The sequence below is a fragment of the Lolium rigidum genome, chromosome 2, assembly GCF_022539505.1.
Source record: "Lolium rigidum isolate FL_2022 chromosome 2, APGP_CSIRO_Lrig_0.1, whole genome shotgun sequence".
Taxonomy (NCBI): domain Eukaryota; kingdom Viridiplantae; phylum Streptophyta; class Magnoliopsida; order Poales; family Poaceae; genus Lolium; species Lolium rigidum.
The window spans coordinates 16,609,170-16,627,128 of NC_061509.1; the positions used below are offsets into that span (position 1 = coordinate 16,609,170).

General features: G+C 42.5%; 1 protein-coding gene across 1 annotated transcript; it reads left to right on the forward strand.

Annotated features, from left to right (window-relative positions):
* Positions 1–584: 584 nt before the first annotated feature.
* On the forward strand, positions 585–15,179 carry LOC124689267 (kinesin light chain 3-like). The gene is made up of 19 exons (XM_047222822.1): positions 585–723; positions 1,222–1,287; positions 1,685–1,875; positions 2,685–2,789; positions 3,720–3,820; positions 4,202–4,280; positions 6,847–6,858; positions 7,497–7,562; positions 10,320–10,388; positions 10,466–10,522; positions 10,901–10,978; positions 11,686–11,783; positions 11,863–11,908; positions 12,289–12,416; positions 12,844–12,943; positions 13,273–13,335; positions 13,432–13,602; positions 14,645–14,701; positions 14,839–15,179. Exons 1-19 carry the CDS (start codon positions 585–587, stop codon positions 15,016–15,018), a joined length of 1,806 nt encoding a protein of 601 aa, XP_047078778.1. The 3' UTR covers positions 15,019–15,179.
* Positions 15,180–17,959: the final 2,780 nt, after the last annotated feature.

The window sequence follows — 17,959 nt, forward strand, 5'->3', positions numbered from 1 at the left end:
TATTCTGTTTGCTTATAAGCATGCAGTGTTTCCCAAAAAATATGATGAGATGATCACTGGGAATGAATGATTTGCTCGAGTAGCCCCGTATGGCTTGCTCTGAAGAAGCTCAGGGGAGCAACAGTTTTGTTATGTATTTATTGGATTTCTGCTACACGACACAGTTTACATACATTTTGTAAGATGCAATCAGATATACATATATGTTCAAAGATTCGATTTTGGCACAAAGAAGAATTTTAGTGCCATTCTTGTATGATGGGAGCAGTAGTATTTTCCTAAAACATGACTTTCATTATAGCAACAGAAGGGAAAAACAGAATATGTGAATATTCATGGTTCTTGAGCGGTCGTAAGAAATTGGTGAATCTCTGCAAACTATAGTTGCACAATTCTGAACCGAATGATTGCCAACACTGTTTGGAAATGGAATTCTCAACTGGAAGTAGCAACACAACAGTTTGTGTTGCCCCATCACGAACAGCGTGAGCAGAGGAATTTTATTCACAGCCAGATAAAACCTGAAACTACGAACTTAACCCCCAGACTGACTTTTAGTCCAAGCTAGGAACAGGAACAGGAACATGTCCATGTCCTCGCGGCGGCAGCTGCTCTCGCTCCTGCGCAGCGCCCGCCACGTCCCGGCAGGTCGCCCCGCCGCCGCGCCGTCTTCCAGGAGCTTCAGCCTGCTCCCCGCCGCGGCCGCCTCCACCTCAGGCTCAGGTGCGCGCTTCCCCATGCCTGTATCCCCCGCGCCCCCCTCGCATGATCCCCACGCGCGCCCGCGATGGTCTGGAGAGTTCGGTTTAGCAGCGAGGCGCGGGCTTGGCCTGCTGGATTGCGCGAAGCGCCCTGTGTTGAATCATTATTAAGTGGATGTAGTGAGAGATTGCGACGATGTTGTTGCCTTCGATTGTTTCGATGAGAGGCGAGGATCGCCGCGACCTAACAGTAGATTAGGGGATGGGGGGCCGTCGGGCTCGAATGCGCGGTGCGACATTCAACCTGCCTGTAGATTGGGTCTCCCACTGTGACGGAATATGCAGCATTAATTCATCCATGGTAGCAGATTCGATGGTAAACCTGTTATTATTATGAATTGAGTTCTAATTCCAAATCTGTCCTGCTGCTATTGTTTCTATTGCAAGTTTGCAACTAAGAGTGGCGCCACTGCTGGTCAATGACCATCTTAACGAAATGCTTGATTTTCTATTCCCTCAGGTTCCAGTGATGGCAGCTTCGGTAATAAGGGTTCAAAGTTCGGCGCTATACTGATTGGGCAAGCAGGTAACATCTCTGCATATGTGCCACTCCCCTTTTCATGCATTGTGTGCAGCTTGGCTGTTGCTTAATATTATATTGTATAGAATATTTTGGTACTACAAGGTAGATGCAGGGCTAAGAGCATCTAAAATAGTGCATGCCACTTGCTACTAAGGGTGTGCCGTATGCCAACCCAACATTTGGGTGAGGTGGAAAAACAAAAGTTGAGAGCAGGTTAGCTTGTTACTAGATTGAGGAACAATCTAATTGATACAAAGGACTCTTGATCTTTCTCTGGTTGAAATTCACTTCTACTAATTGTCTAATCCCTATCAGACTTTTGTCCTTTCTACTTTCTAATTTAAGGAAATAGATTTCATATTTGATACCATGACAACCCTAACTTTATTCTTTGTTTCAGCTGTTTTTATTGGCCTGAGCAGCAACGCTCTATTGGCTCAAGATGATTCGGTCGCTCCAGCAGATTCAAGTGAGCAAGCTGATGCAAATGCTGCTGGTCTACGCCGTATTGAAGATGGTTCAGTGATCTCAAATGAGCACACGATCAAATGGAGAATGTGCACCGATAATGCCCGAGATTATTTCCTGAAAGCAAGTACCTCATTATCCTTAGCTTCATCTGAACCACATTTTCGCACTATCTTTCTGAGAAAAAGTTAGTACTACATTATAGTTTCTCCCTCTCCGTTCGAACATAATTCTCTTTTCTACATGTTTTCCCAAAAATGATGCAAAACTAGACCACAATCATCTGGATACATTGATAGCCTAGAGAGAACAACTATAGTTCTTAGTCCTCTTATGCTGACAATTTTCATATAACCTGTTTGGTCCACAGGTTTTGTGTTACCTGTTACAACTCTTACTATGAGGGTCAGTCCTTCAGTTTCCTCATTAGACCATGTGGAACTGGAATTTAGCCTATCATAAGATATGTGTTGTTTTGATGTTGATATACTGAAACTAGCTGGTAATTTGTCATGATGTTTCGGATTGCTATTGCTCGAAAGCTGTTTATGAACTTCCCATAAGTACATGATCCAAGACTTGCTTCAGTTTCGAAATCATGCAACTATTGAACATTTGCATTAAGTATGAGTGTTTGCGAAACTCTCGACGGGAGAATCGAGTCTATTCAGGAAGAACTAGCCATTCTTCAATCCTAACGAAGTCATTCCGGAACAATCCAATGAACAACATCGATTACTTAGGACCAGCTTGCGAAATATGCCATGTGCATTTTTTTTTTAGGAACACCTTAATGCTGCTTGGAGTATGACTGTATTAGAGGAGGAAAGGAGGATGTCTCTTTAGTTACTCCTAGAGTCCTCTACTCTTTGTTTGTCCTTTGAAATGCAGTTGTCATTAGCCTATTATATCCAATTAAATTCATTTCCTAGGGAAAATTAGCTGAAGCTGAGAAGTTGTTCAAGGCAGCTCTGCAAGAAGCTAAAGAAGGATTTGGACTGAGAGATCCACATGTTGCATCAGCTCTGAACAACTTGGTAAGTGTTACTATTGACTAAGAACTGAAGATTGAAGTAACATTCTGTTTGACCGTGTTAGGTATGGGTTCCGTTTATAGTCGCATAATAGGCATTGTTCCCTTTTCCGGTCATGCACGTCGCAGACTCAAAAAGTGTGGCAGATTCTCTTAAAGCAATGCTAAAGTGATTGCAGATTTTGTTGGTCTAACCTATGCAAGTTTGCCAATAAGTGGTGAAGTTTCACAAGGTTATACATTGAACTAAACAGACCCTTACATATCCTTGTTCATTTACCTGGTAAACTTACCTGCATTTAGTATCATACCATTAAGTCCATTATATGCATATCTATTTCTATTTTGTAACAGTTAAACTGCATGTGGTACTGACAACTTAATGCTACCAATTAAATCAAATGTTCTGATAAGTCAAGTAAGAACTCTTGTTTTTTTTAGTTTTTATGCTTTACATTTTAAAATGCTTGGGTGTATCAAAAGTAGATTCTGCACTGTATTTTAGATTCCATACGTTAAAAATCTGCACGTAAAGTCTAATCTGGCCTGCTATCATGTGATGCCCATTAAACCCGTAACCACTTAAGCTTCTTCAACCAAACAACTTAAAAAGACCCTAGTTGTTTGTACCGCGTACCAAATCCTCATATACCACTGTATTATCCCAGTACATTAAGTTGCACGGGTTGCATTTGACACACTGGCATTCAAATGGTTTTTTTCTACAAATTTAAATAGGCAGACCAGGTCCTGTTAGTGGTAGGCTTCTGTAAACCGACCCTTAATAGTTAATACGTCCCCCTTTCCATAATTCTTGTCGTGGTAATTTGAACTAAAACCATGACAAGAATTATGGAATGGAAGGGGTACTAGTCTTGCGCGAAACAACATTCCTTTTTGTTCCCTGTTCCTAATATTATCCTTAGTTTTGCAGGCGGAGTTTTATAGGTTAAGAAAAGAGTATGAGAAAGCGGAGCCATTATATATGGAAGCAGTTGAAATCCTGGAGCAATCATTTGGACCTGATGATATACGGTACTTTGTGTTTTAAACTATATTGTGTTCTATCTCAACAGCAAAAAGCTACTCCCTCCATTCCAAATTGTAAGATATTTTGGATATGTCAATGTGGACTACATACAGATTGAAACGAGTGAACAAACACAATGAAATGCGTCTAGACACATACGATTCAGAAAAGGCTAGAACATAATTTGGAACGGACTGATACCTGTTATGCATCCCTGCCTGGTCGTTATATACTATTGTTGTTGAGCGGAAGAACGGCGTGCACCCCCCTCTGTGCTTGCCTGATTGATAGCACTAGTTGATGCATATGATGTCTAAATTCCCTGTGTTGGAGAACTGCCTTAATTTTTTCTCTTGCAAATAAGATACTTTACATGCCTCTTGTAGGGTCGGAACAGCTTTGCGTAATCTTGGGCAGTACTATCATATTCAGCGCAGGTTTGATCAAGCTCAGACATGTTATGAGGTACCCGCTGTTAACTCATGAATCTTTTGAAGTTCAGCTATTATGCTTATCGTAAGTGTTATGCCATAAAGTTTGACAAGCTTTTAAATGAAATATCATGTTATACTCCCCCCGGCCCAAAATGTAAAGCCACACTTTATTTTGCACTGTCTTTAATGCACAACTTTGACCACTAATACAACAACATAAAAGCCGTTTTCCCAAGCAAGTTGAGGTAGGCTAGATATGAAACCCAACAGAAACATAAGGACAACAAAACAAGGAGAGAGAAAAAAAAAAGGAAAAAAGCAACGAGTAAACTAAGATTCCGGCACATGGATCGCTGATTTCAATACAGTCCTATCAAGAGCCAAATCTATAGGTACATTCAATCCCTCAAGTCTCTTTTTACCGCCTCCGCCCATGTCAACTTTGGTCGTCCTCTGCCCCTCCTAGTATTTTCCATGCTCTTTAGAATACCGCTATGGACATATTATAAGTACAAATCATACTCAAAGTTGTAATTTGGTGACTAAGGGCATCTCCAACGGGGCGACCCATCCCGCGCCCGCGCGTCCGGATGGGTCGAGCTGGACAAAATCCCGGCCCAACGCGGGGACGCACCGCAAAAGCGGACGGCCGCGGCGTCCGGAACGACGCAAACCCGGCCCAAATCCGGGCTAGGTTTGCGTGGCCGCGGATGGCACGCGCCGTCCGTTCGCGTCCGGGCGCCGGTCGCCTCGTCTCCCTTGGGCCCACCGTCGGTGACCCGGGAGGCTATTAAATGGGGACCGGAGGGGATCCGGCCCTCCACTCCGGTCCCCGCTCCACTCCCGCGGCGAAACCGCCGCCATGGCCCCGAAGCGACGGTTCGCTTCCGGAGCCAATGACGACGAGGCGAGCAGCAGCCGCCGTCGTCCGCCGGCGCTGCGGCCAGCCGGAGGAAACCGACGCGGCCTCCACATCGGAGAGGCCGCCCGCGGCGGCGCGGCATTGTCGCAACCGCCGCCGCTGCTGCTCGAGCCCAAGCCCGAGTCCTCGGAGGAGGACCCCGACCTCCGCGCCGCGCTGCTCATCTCGGCGGCGGAGGAGGACGCGAATGGCCGCACCTCCATGCGGCCATTCGCACCTCCGAGATGGAGGAAGCCGCCCGGCAGGCGGTGGAGGAAGCCGAGGGCTGGGAGCTCTACGCCCAGGCCCGCCAGGCGCGACGGGAGGAGGAGGAAGCGGCGCGGCGGGAGGAGGCCACGCGCCGCGCGGAGGAGCAGCGGCGCGAGGAGCAGCGGCGTCAGGAATCTCGGCGCCGCGCGGAGGAGGAGCGGCGCCAGAAGGCCAGGCGCCGCGCCTGGCAGGAGAGGGAGCAGCGCCTCAGGGAGGAGGCGCTGCTCCGTGCGCCGCCGCTACCTCGGGTGGCTCCGGACCCCCACTCAGCCTGGGAGGAGGCCCTGTGGTCTCCGTGGTTGGAGTCGTCGGCGCGGTCGAGCCACAACAGTGCCTCGCCGCCCGGGGATGTCGTCCACGACGCCGACGATGCCGACGACGCCCACAGGGGCTAGGCGGCGCACCGGCGGCCACCGCGCCACCGACCAAACCCTAATAGAGGGTTTTTAAATTTAAATTTTAAAGCCCATATAGGGGCTTCTTTTGTTAGTTATTTGCCCAAAATAGGGCTATGTACAAATTTGCCCAAAATAGGGCATATGTTTAATCAAATTTCGTTTAAATTTGCATTTTTTCTTTTGTTTTGTTATTTCTCCGATTATGCGCTGCGTCCGCGCGTTGGGCGCAGCGTGCGACCCAAACGGACACGCGGACGCGGGCCGCTGTCCGCGTGTCCGCTCGGCCACCCAAACGGCCCAAAACGGACGGCCCAGCGCGTCCGTTTGGGTCGCGCGGTTGGAGATGCCCTAAGGAAAATCAAGGGCGCCTTACATTTTGGGATGGAGGGAGTAGCTCAGTAGGGCTCTTCCCTACTGTTCTAGGAAGAAAATTTAACAACTCGCAGTTAGTAATTTGTGAGGAATGAATATATCAGAGCAGTGCCATGTTTTGTGGCTTACCTTTATATGTAGTTCTTGCATCCTGCTGGGAGCAATGATGGAGCCAATTTTCAGTAATCTTTCCACAGCTGAATGACGTGCAGCATCTCATCCTAACTTTCCTGAGCCAGGAAAATTGAAGATAGGAAATCAAAATATTTCTCAAAGAAACATAATATTGTTATAAATGATAAAAGAGTTTTTTAAAGAGACATAGCATCCTTGACACTGCAAAAGCTTTCATGTGGATACTCATTAGTGTCGGATGAAAGCATTAGCATGGTGTCATACTGCCATCTTCTATCTTGCTGTTACTGTTCAGTAATTTAAGTTTCTCTACTTGTTTGAGTTGTGCTCCTTCTAGCCATGTGCAACATCAAGACTTAAGAAAGTGCTTGTGAAATAATATCTTCCAATTGAACCGTGAAAGACAAAAACATGTTTAGGCCCATTATAATTCCCAATATAGTTATTGCATAATTTTTCTATTGTTTATGCATGTTTTTTTAGTTTAAACTTGCTTATATTATTTTCTTTTGTCTTTGCAGCGTGCTTTGAAGGTAATGAATGTTAATTCTCTGGCCTCCTTTTTTTTTTGCATGTTTGACATTCGTTATCTGAATCTCATATGTGTCTTGTGTCACCTATGTCACCCATTATAATCAATATTACAAGATTTGAGTAAACAGTATAATCATACGTGTCACCTATTTTATCTGGCCATGCATACATAATTGTTTGGTGTTTGACACATGGCACATAAGCAGACCAAACGACAAGCCACCAGAGAAACATATTGTTTCGACAAAGCATTGGAAAATAGGGAAATATGTGCATTTATTTATATTTGATGATTTGTACAAGATTTTTTTTTTACTTCACTATAGGATGACCAATCATCAGTTGATCCTGTGTATGAATAAAAACTTTAGCTATTGTTCCATGTGAATACTGTTAATATTTCATCCAAGGGCTATTGTTGTATCCTTTTCCCTCTTGTGTACTACTCTTCTTACTTTAGCTTTATTTATTTTCTTTAATCATCAGACATTTTTGTTAGTGATACATATCAGTTACTGATCTAATTAGAAATTATATGTTCTAGCTTTTGTTCAGAAATAATCTACTTGACTGATTTTTTGGGGCAAGGTAATCTATGTTTTGTGGTTCTAGCCATCAATTTTAACTTGCCATGCAGATAGAAGGACGTGTTATGGGGCTTGGTCACCCAGATTATGCAAATACAATGTACCTTCTTGCCAAGGTACAACTATACTATTGTTGTATAAGTTAATGTTCTATATTATCTCATTTTTTCACAGACATCTCTCTCGAAGGACAGGAGCAGTGTATTTCATTAAGAAGAATATAATTTCCCTGTTATTTAAGTGAAAACTAGATACAACGAGCACACACCTAGCTAAAGTAGGCCGACACGCAAATAAGTGATGGAGACTGTTCTCTGGTATGTGTATGTCTAGTTTGAGTACAAGTTCACCATACCAAATATTTGGGCGCCAAATTATGACTAAGGATTTGCTTGACCATGAGGCAAGCGTTGGCAATAAGGCTGAAGTAGAATTCACATGGGCTTGCTAAAAGTTTTACAACCATCTAAACAAAGACCAAATTTTTCGGTAAGGATTGTTTTGGACACCAACCGAACATACGCTATGTATTTATTTCCTAGGCTCTAAGACATACAGCACACACACAGCTAGTTTAACTAGTCACTGAGCTGTTTTTGAGGGGAATGTGTGTTCTCTAAGCATATTTTGACATCCTGACATTGTTTCGAACTAGTATTATGTAAACTCCACGGATATTAATCAACATCCAAAAGACAGTCACGACTCATTACAGTCTTCAGTGATTTTGCAGTACAGTGTTTGATTTGAGTGAATGTGTCACAAGAGAGTCGCCCGATATGTCAGCCGATAGGCCATTACCAAGAAGTTGTGCAATACAGTTTGGAATTACTTTAATGAGCCATATACAGAAGTTCGATTAGATTTCAAAGTCTAAACACGCATTACAACCCGTCGAACTTCAGGTTTAAGCCAAACAGAAACTCTATGTGTTTCCTTTTTTGCAAGTTGATTGCCTCATACAGTTATTCGATCCACATAGTCCCAGTTGCTACAGCTTGCAGCTGCCTCCACCATTACCGACAACTGTCCGGCCCCAGAAAAAGTTTTATCAGATGTCTCCATTTGGCACCACTGTGTCCCAATGCTTCTGCACCTCCATTATTATGTTTCATGCGGTAAGAGACAATGAAAATTCTACTCCGCTCCATGCATTGGAAATTACTCCCTCCGTCCCGAGGCTTAAGGCGTAATTTTTTTTTTCAACTTTTCACCAAAGCATAAGGCGCAGATGGCTAAGTATCGCTAACTTCCCAATAATACCCCTCCCTCTCGTTTCGTTCGTCCTAGAAAATAGCGCGGCATTGGGACGGCGTTTTGCTTCGTCTTCCAGGCATGAAGTTAATTCTGCCGCAACGATTGATCTCAAATCCTCGATGCAGTGCGAGACCATGGACTGCCGCAGCGATCGATCTCAAATATTTTCTCCCCCGTCCGCCCTTTTCTTTCTCGTGATGAAGCCATGGTACCCAATCAAGATTTGATCGTCAGCCATGTTGTTCTGCTGGATCAGGATGTGGCATGCAACGTCCTCGCACCGAAGGGTAAAGAGAAGGGCGCACAGAGGAGGATGGAACGCGAGGGAGAGTTCGTTCGGGCTGCGGCGGCGGCCCTGGCGTTAGCGGCTGCGTTCATGGCTTTTGCGGCGGCGCTCATGGCTACTCATGTCGTGCACGCGGAGGATGGTGGAGGGTGTGGCAGGCGTCGGCATCAGTGGCGAGTGCGGCGGCTTTTCCCACAGTCCTTGGCGAGCTTGGCGTCCTCCTAGTGCTGGGAAAACGCGGAGGCCTACTTGTCCTTCCCGGCATGGATGAAGAGAGCACATGCAGGAACAAGATGAGAACACGCCCGGCCTGCCTTTCCTAGATGGAGAGCACATGCATGAACAAGGGGAGGGCACATGCATGCAGAGAGAGCACCATCGGTAAGAGAGACTCGTGGTAGCGCGATACGAGGAGACTGCGCAATGTACGAGAGAGAATTAAGGAGGGATTAAGTGTGTGCATGCAGGGGCAAAATTGGAAGCTTTTGCCTCTCCTGATCGCCCTTAATCAACGAGCCAATATTTTTACGCCTTATGCCTTGGTACGGACGGAGTAGCAGTGTAGCCTAACTCAGAGCATTCTACTCTATGAGAGAATAGCAGGAACAATTATTTCAGCATTTTCTCCCTTTGTTGGTGTGCACTCCCCCCATCCAGGTCTTTCCTTCTCCAAATATTATTTTGCTAGTTAAACTTGTGAAATAAAAACTTGTCTTGAGAAACATGAGAATAGAATGCCTTCTCAGAGTACTGGAGAAAACCTGGCTTTGATGATGTTGATCAACTATGCAATCAACTCAATGGCTTTACCTGTATGCTGCATGTACCATAGTTCATGATTTATAGATTTCATGCAAGGCTTGTTGCATAGAGCTTCATTTCATCCTTGCATTGAGCACTTATACTCTCCTTGAGCTCATTCTAAACTGTGTTTTCTTGAGCATTTCCCTCATTTTGGCGGTTCCCTTCTCCTAAATAAGTGGAATCAATTGCAATTATTTATCCGTGAAATGCCTTTTCAAGCTCTCTGACAGCAAAGGCTATCTCTGTGAAGCAAAATTTTATATCGCCACGAAGCTCATACTATTGTGCATGTTCTGCTGCATGTAACTGTATTACATCTTTGCATGAACCTCTTTCATATAATACCCTTCTTGAGCTCACTCCAAATTGTGTTTTCTTGATGATTTCATTCATTTTGCTGGTTCGCTTTTTCCTAAATAGATGGAATCATTTGCAAATTGCAACTAGTTATACAGAAATGTTTTTTTCCAGCTCTGTAAATTGTGATCAGTCAGAAAAGGCTAAACCTTTCTTTTCCTATTTGTAGGTATTACGTCAACAAAGAAAAGGAAATGATGCAGAAGCTCTTATCCGAGAATCAATTAGGATACTGGAGGTATGTTACCATTTCAGAGTAGATTTTAATCTGTATTTTTTTGTGTGTATGAAAAGGTTTAATGAGGATTAACTTAGGAAGCTGGACTTGGCGAATCACCCAATTGCATACACAGGATGAGGTTTCTCTCTTTGGTAAGCACCTACTGTCAGAGATATCCCAGCTCTCAATAAACCAGTAGGCTTTCCAAACTCATGCATAGGAGTTTCTACTGTGTGGATGTTTATAAAAGAAATACGTCGCCTTTTGGTATTCCAACACATGACATGTTGCGCAAAGTTCCATGTTAAAAATAAAAAATACAATGCGACAACAATGTAACATGGCGAGCAAAACCACACTGTAGTCTTCACCTTGGAGCGGAGGCGCAGGAAGGAGGGGTCAGCTTTGTTGGGTTTATGTCCAAACATGAGTTTAGTGTCCAGTTCTATTCTGTGATCATAGTTTGCGATTTTACTTTTATCCTTGCATGCATTTTTTTTGGTCGTGTTTAATATGCCTTTTTTCTGTAGGACTTGGTGAGGTCAAAGCGACTGGTTGAAGCTGAAATTTTGCAAAGGAAGATATTACATAATCTGGAGCTTTCGAAGGTATGACCTATAGCTTTATTCCTATGCTCTTTCTTCAGTGTCCGTCATATGAAATTGATCATGAACATAATATGGTTGTTAAACCGGGGCTGAGTTCTGTATTATCTTTGTCCTAAACACAACTCTTGTTTACTCGTTTGTTAATTCAAGGTTGTGTGGAGTACAAGTTGTAGGGACAATGTGTCACTCATTCCATAAGTTCCACTGTATAGAAGTTAGCAAGCAAGTAAACTACTTCAATAAATGACTATATTGAAGCACATGTCACCATATTACATGTTGAATGCACGGGTGCAGCGATGCCTCATTTCAGCTCGTATACTCGATGGTATTAACATAAGCTAGAAGAAAAGTTGGACCGGTCAGCTAGAGGGAAATTTAGTTGAATAGAATTCTTAATCGCAAATTTTGGTGATCATTGACATTTCGACTAGTAGAAATTCTACCACAATATACCATAGAAATGATAACGAACCAACTCACTAACATTTCAGATAGTACAAATTCTATGAAATATTGTCGCCATCACATTTCCATGAGTTTCTTGTCCAACTAGCAGCCCATAATATTTCTGATAGAACATATATGAAACAAAATAAAAGCTTATTAATGAGCAAGAAAAGGAAAAGGTGACAGTGACACACACTCGTGACCAAAGCCCACCCCTACGAAATCTACTGAAATGTATCTGTGGAACTGTTTGATAGGGATGGGATTCCTTGGATACTACAATGGCAGCTGAAACCTTAAGTGTTACTCTTCAAACCATCGGAGAGTTGAAGGAATCGGAAGAACTATTGGAAAGGTAAAAAGCTTACTCAATAGGTTCCTTGGTCATTTTTGAAGTTTTCTTACTCGCAGGTTTCAATGGTTATGATGTTTAGATGCCTCGCAGTCAGAAGAAAGATTCTCTCTGAAAATCATTTTGAGGTTTGCCATCACCTTGTATTTGGCTTTTGATGATTTTCGATTATAATATAAGACATCTTGTGCTACCAAATAAAAGCATCGTGACCAGTTATCTTAAGTGATCACCCTTGGTAGTATATCACAAGCTTTCTTACAAGGAAACTCTTAAAATCATATGCATCTTAAGATCCCTTTATTGAGTGAGATATATATGTATATAGGATGCCTGCTTTGACCAATATAGCCTTTCTAGGATGACTTGGCTCGTGTGGGCTAGAACCCTACCGTGGGCTAGAACCCTGGAACTGATACCCCCATATAGTGTTTTGAAGATCTTTTTTTTTCGAAACAGTCGCATTTTGTCAGTGTTTGATTACCGTATGTTGGTCTCGTTGCTACAGGTAGCAGGTATATTGGTACAGTTGGCAAGGCTAACTTTGCTTAAAATTGTTAGTGACATCAAGGTGAGCAATGACCTGTCTAGATCTCACCTTGTCAAGGCAAAACAACTTGTCAGTGATTCAATAAGGTATTGTCTTCTAGCTCCATTTTCTTACACTTTTTTTATCCATAAACCCAATCAGCATGCCAAAAGGTGATTTTTTTTCATTATGTCATAGACTCATAATGTAGTGAATTCTTGAAGGATTTTCTCATATTTGAAGATGATCCTTTGAAAGGTATTCTTCTTATATTGTTATCTATGATTTCACCACTAAACTTGCTGTTGTCACATTTAATAAGTTACCCATAAAATGTGATTATATGAACAGTTACATTGGTGAAATTTCGACTAAAATTTTTAAATAGGAAAACGGTGGTATCTAATTTCTCGTGTTTGTTTGGGCTCGCATTCATTGCTGTTATATACTTGAGTTACCCCTTGTATGATGCTGGAATACTACTTAACATATCGAATGCTTGAATCTTACTGAAGTCTTATTTCATCATGATAGGATAACAGAAGGAATATTGAATCCTTTGAGGGAGAATCAGAAAAAACTGAAAAGCACAATTGGTATTGAAAGAGAGAAGATTGGGGCAACAGCTGTACTTGTATGTTTCTACTTATTACTCGCCCCCTTATTATTTGCTTCATGATTCTGAACCCTTCCTATTGCCATTCTTACACTATTTACTCCTGCTTTTGTGTTTATTTAGTTTTCACTTCATTGACTTAGAATTAGTTCTATTCACAACTCTCAGGGTTGCATGGATTGCATTTTAATTAACCATTTGTGCTTTAAGTTTTCAAGTTGATCAAAGTTACTACCATAAAATTTCCATTTTATCATCAGCTTGCCTTTACCTTGTGGGGTCATCTTCTTAACCAGGTAGATGCATGAATACCATGCTTTTTTTAATTGATAATACTGTTATTGCAGTTGCAAGCACTTGAAGTTGTCGGACTTCTTGAAGCTACAAGAAAGAGAAAGCAAGAGCCAGGGGTATTTTTCCAATACTTCATTTGCGCATCTGGCAGTGATCTGATAATATCTTACACAATTTATTTGTTTGCTTCTAATGCAACAATTCTGCTCTAGAAGTTGGTACTCTTGCTAAGGCTTCCTCTGGAACATTTGAAGCATGGATACTTCAAAATTGATGCTGTACGCGTATCGCACACGTGTCAGCTATTCATATGGCCAGATAAACATCTCATAGGTGTTCGAAATACCACATTGCGCATCCATCTTAAAAATAATTTTGAAAAGGTCCGATGCAACACTGATGCATATTTGAGTTTACTAAATCATGAATTACATTTTATCAACTTGACTACTTATGTACACTTGCTTCATGTAGCATTTATTTTAGTAATGCATGTTGACTCAAATATTATGAATGTCTTCATTTATTACTCATCCTTGATGGATCAAAACAAATGATTATCTAGAATTTGTTTGCAAGGGGTGGGATGAGACTCATTGCTCTGTTTGTTTCAGTAGGTAAATGCTATTGAGTCTTATATATTGATCAACTTTTCTTTTTAATTTAGGCACTAATTGTAATGAATCCAGTTGTTATGGCCTATGTGGATTGCCTACCTTCTTTCTGCCAGTTCGGACTTTTGGTTATACTGATTGGTGTATGAAACTTAACATGGCATCAGAGCAGAGGTCTTGGGTTCAAGTCTCGCATTTTGCAATTTAATAAAAATTGCGCTTGCCCTCTTTGTGTCCACGTATAGGCCTTATTGCCTTACGAGCCATATGTGAGATTCTGTTCACGTCTAGGCCTCATGGAGTCAACGTGTGAGATGGGGTGTTATACACTTGCACTGTATGTGGATTGCCACCACCTTTCCACTGGTTCGAACTTTTGGTTCTGGCCGAGGTCTTGGGTTTAAGTCTCGGCTTTTGCAAATTAACAGAAATTGCTCTTGCCTTGTTTTTGTCCATGTGTAGGCCTCATTGATTCACACGTGAGATTCTATTCACGTGTAGGCCTCATTGATTCACACGTGAGAGGGGGTATTACACTATATGTGGATTGCCCACTTTTTTTTCCCATCAATTTGGACTTTTAGTTTTACTGATTGACATTAAACTTAACAACACTGAGGTTATTTCTCTACTGCATATTTATGGCAAACATTTGCATCATGGTTGGATGTTACAAATTCAGGACTTTAAACTGTCAAATAGACATGGATAGTATTACTTTTGACATACTTGATCAACTTACCCCTGTATTGTGTTATTCACATCTAATTTGCCTCTGGTATCTTAGCTGACTGTGATCTCTTCGTTTCAGTCTGATTATGAACATGCTGAACAAGCTCTGCGCAAGTGTATTTCACTTTACAACGAGGTATGTGTCAGATCTTCCCCATCTTTTCTGTATTTGTACAAAAGCACTCGAGGCATCAGCCGTTCCGCTCAATTGGATGTGTGCTCAACAGCAACTAACGTAGCCATTTTAAATAAACGCTATATTTACTGTTGCAGCCTTATACACGAAATGTGGTGTCTAAATACCTCAGGCAGCAGTACGAGAGATGCTTGAGGAGCCTCATGCACATTATTCAGCACGATCCAGACATCTTGAATGCGCCTGGGATGCATGATCTGCTAGGTGAATCACAGCGAATAATGAAGGAGTTGGATGAAGAGAAAAATGCGAAGTGATTTTTTTATGGGTGATATGTAGTAGTCTGGTGACACAGAGGAATAAGCATGGCATACAAAGTCTTACGGATTTACGGCTTATAGGAGAAACCGAATTTCCAGATCTTGCCAAGTGTAAGATGTTAAGAGATACATGATCAATTTCATTGGTTTTGTTTATAGCGCTTAGACTAGTTACAATGGAAAATATCATATAGTAGTATCATGCATATGATACTACTATGATACTAGTATAGAATCTCAATACAAAAGTGTGTAGTACAAGATTTATTTAGTATTAATTTTTCTAGTTCTACGTGCTATGAGCTATGATACGGTATCTAGCTTACCACTATCATCTCTTTCATCATTAATTGATGTGACATACTACTATTAGACTGCTCATAGTGAGAGTAACATAGCTAGTAACATCACACATCTCAAGGTATTTTGGTGACACGAATAAATGAAGAAAGTGAGTGAGGTGGTAACTAGCTATGTTACCATAACATCACACATCCCAAGACAAAATGAGTCTACAACATAATAAATGACACAATGCATGACACCACATAGAAGTTACTACCCACTATAAAGGTGATAACCTAGACTAATAATATGGCATATGTTACTAGTCTAAGTTTTTTGCATGCATGTAGTGCATGATACTAGCTATGATATTCCTATTGTGGTCTTACTCGGTCCCACCCAGTAGTTGTAGAATGTTTAATCGCAACCCACTTTTTCAAATCGTAAGAATAATATTCTAGCTCCAACTTTTGTTTTTAAAGCCGTCTCACATAAAGATGCGCCTGAAAAGTTTTCTTGCTTTTTTTTAAGTGGCGTATCTACGTTCACACTTTGAGTGATCCATGAATTATATAAGTTGTAATAATTATACTTGTTTATAATTTGGTAATATATAAAGTTGTAATAATTATAATTATTTGATAATTTGGTAATATATAAAACGTCGCATGCGTTAATTGATGCAGAGCCCGGGCCCCCTATGTTGAAAAAAAAACTTTTGTTTTTTCAGCAAAGGTCATCGCAAACCAATTATTTTTTCGTAAGATCTTACTAGCATGTCTCCTAATATCCACGCACATATTCTTGTATTTAAGAAAAGATCCTAATATCCACCATGGCCGGCGCTGAGCCGGTGCATCTGGTGCGGCCGCACGGGGTCTCCCGATTGATAGGCCCCCCCCACCCAGGTAACTAATGAAATCAGAACCAAAACACCGTCCGCATTGACTCCTCGTTCTATCGTTCATCGCATGGACTTCTCTCTACCCCTATTTTTCATTTCTTTTCCGTTCCCCTATCGCCGCTGGAATTCCATGCTCTTCCTTCTAGATTTCTAGCCGTTTTGGCGAAATTAATGGATGAGGAGGTCATGATTCATTGATCAAAAGAATTTTGTCCTGATTTTGCAAGGTTAGTATAATCCTCTCCTATATTTTTCGTCCGATCTGATATGTTCTCTACCCATTCTTCCTCATTCCCCGAACCCAGAGGCTTGAAAGGAACAAAAGGTAGGGCCAGCTGGATTCGGCAGCTCAGGCTTGTGGTTGCGGCAGCTCAGCAGTAAGGGCATCTCCAACCGAGCGACCCAAACGGACGCGCTGGGCCGTCCGTTTTGGGCCGTTTGCGTGCCCGAGCGGACGCGCGGACGGAGCCCCGCGTCCGCGCGTCCGTTTGGGTCGCACGCTGCGCCCAACGCAGCGGCCACCCATTTGGCCATTTGGCCATTTGGCCTATTTCTTTGGAAAATAGGTCCTCTGGCCACAGATCCTTAAACAATGTCTAACAAATATAGAATAATATCTCGTAAACATAGAATAATATATAATAAACATAAAATATTATCAAATACCATAAAATATTATCAAATGTACCATGATAAATCAAATAAAATGTGCCATAGTTTGAGAAAAATATAAAAATTACAATTGAGATTGTCTAACTCAATTTGGGCGCTCGAGGATCTCCTTCGTCTCTTCTCGAACCAAGCTCTCTTTGCCTCGCTCATGTTGGTCAAGTCGGCATTCATGATGAGGTTGTCCTCGGCTTGGCGTTTGAGCTCAACTTCCTTCGCCTTCAGCTCCACCTCTTTGGCCCTTGCCATTGCTATGAGCTCAAGTTCTCTCTCTTTGAGCTCAAGTTCTTTAGCTTTGGTCTTGGCCTTGACCTCTTCAATCTCAAGCTTCTTCTGCTGGACATCAAAGAATTTCTTCCTCGTCCTCTTCTTTCTCCCGGCGCCTCCTCTCATCCCTCTTGTCCGTGGACACCTCTCTGTCCACATGCATCTCCTTCAAAGTGCCATACAATAGCATGGACGAAGCATCACGCTTCATGTCGGCTTTGGTTGACTTGTGGCCGCGTGGACGACTTGCACGAGAAGCGGAGCTACCGCAAGGCTGCCCACCATCAAGGTCAATGACCGTGGCATCTTTGGCGGGATTGTTGCCGATCAAGGTCGCCATGTACCCCTCGTACCCCTCCTGGAACTTGGGGGTGCCTTGGAGTTCCTTCCAACAATGAGGGAAGGCAAAGGTCTTCTCTCCATTGTTGACTTTGTAGAATTCCAAAGCTCGCCACACCTAGAGCAAAGCGAGACAACAACGATAAATAGATGTGCAAACATCGGATGAATAAGTTGAGGTTAAGAATCATACCAAGTCCTTCACACCCATGCCACTAACGGGGATCCGCTTCGCGTGATCATATGCCGCCTGGAACTTGTTGCATTCCGTTTGAATTGCTCCCCACCTCTTTTGGAGCGATATTTCGCTGCGGTCGCTCTCAAATGGCTCCTGTCCATATTTGCGATGTTCATGGAAGTATTCATAGATCCGGCGCCGGAATGCGGTCCCCTTACGCTCGACACCCGTCAACGCATCTTGCCCGATGGTCAACCATCCATCGACGAGCACCTTGTCCTCCTTCTCCGTGTAGT

Coding starts and splice junctions, on each gene's coding strand:
- LOC124689267 (XM_047222822.1), top strand. CDS start 585: ATGTCCATGTCCTCGCGGCGGCAGCTGCTCTCGCTCCTGCGCAGCGCC. Junction 1,876..2,684: donor CCCGAGATTATTTCCTGAAA/GCAAGTACCTCA, acceptor TTCATTTCCTAG/GGAAAATTAGCTGAAGCTGA. Junction 13,603..14,644: donor TTAAAAATAATTTTGAAAAG/GTCCGATGCAAC, acceptor TCTTCGTTTCAG/TCTGATTATGAACATGCTGA.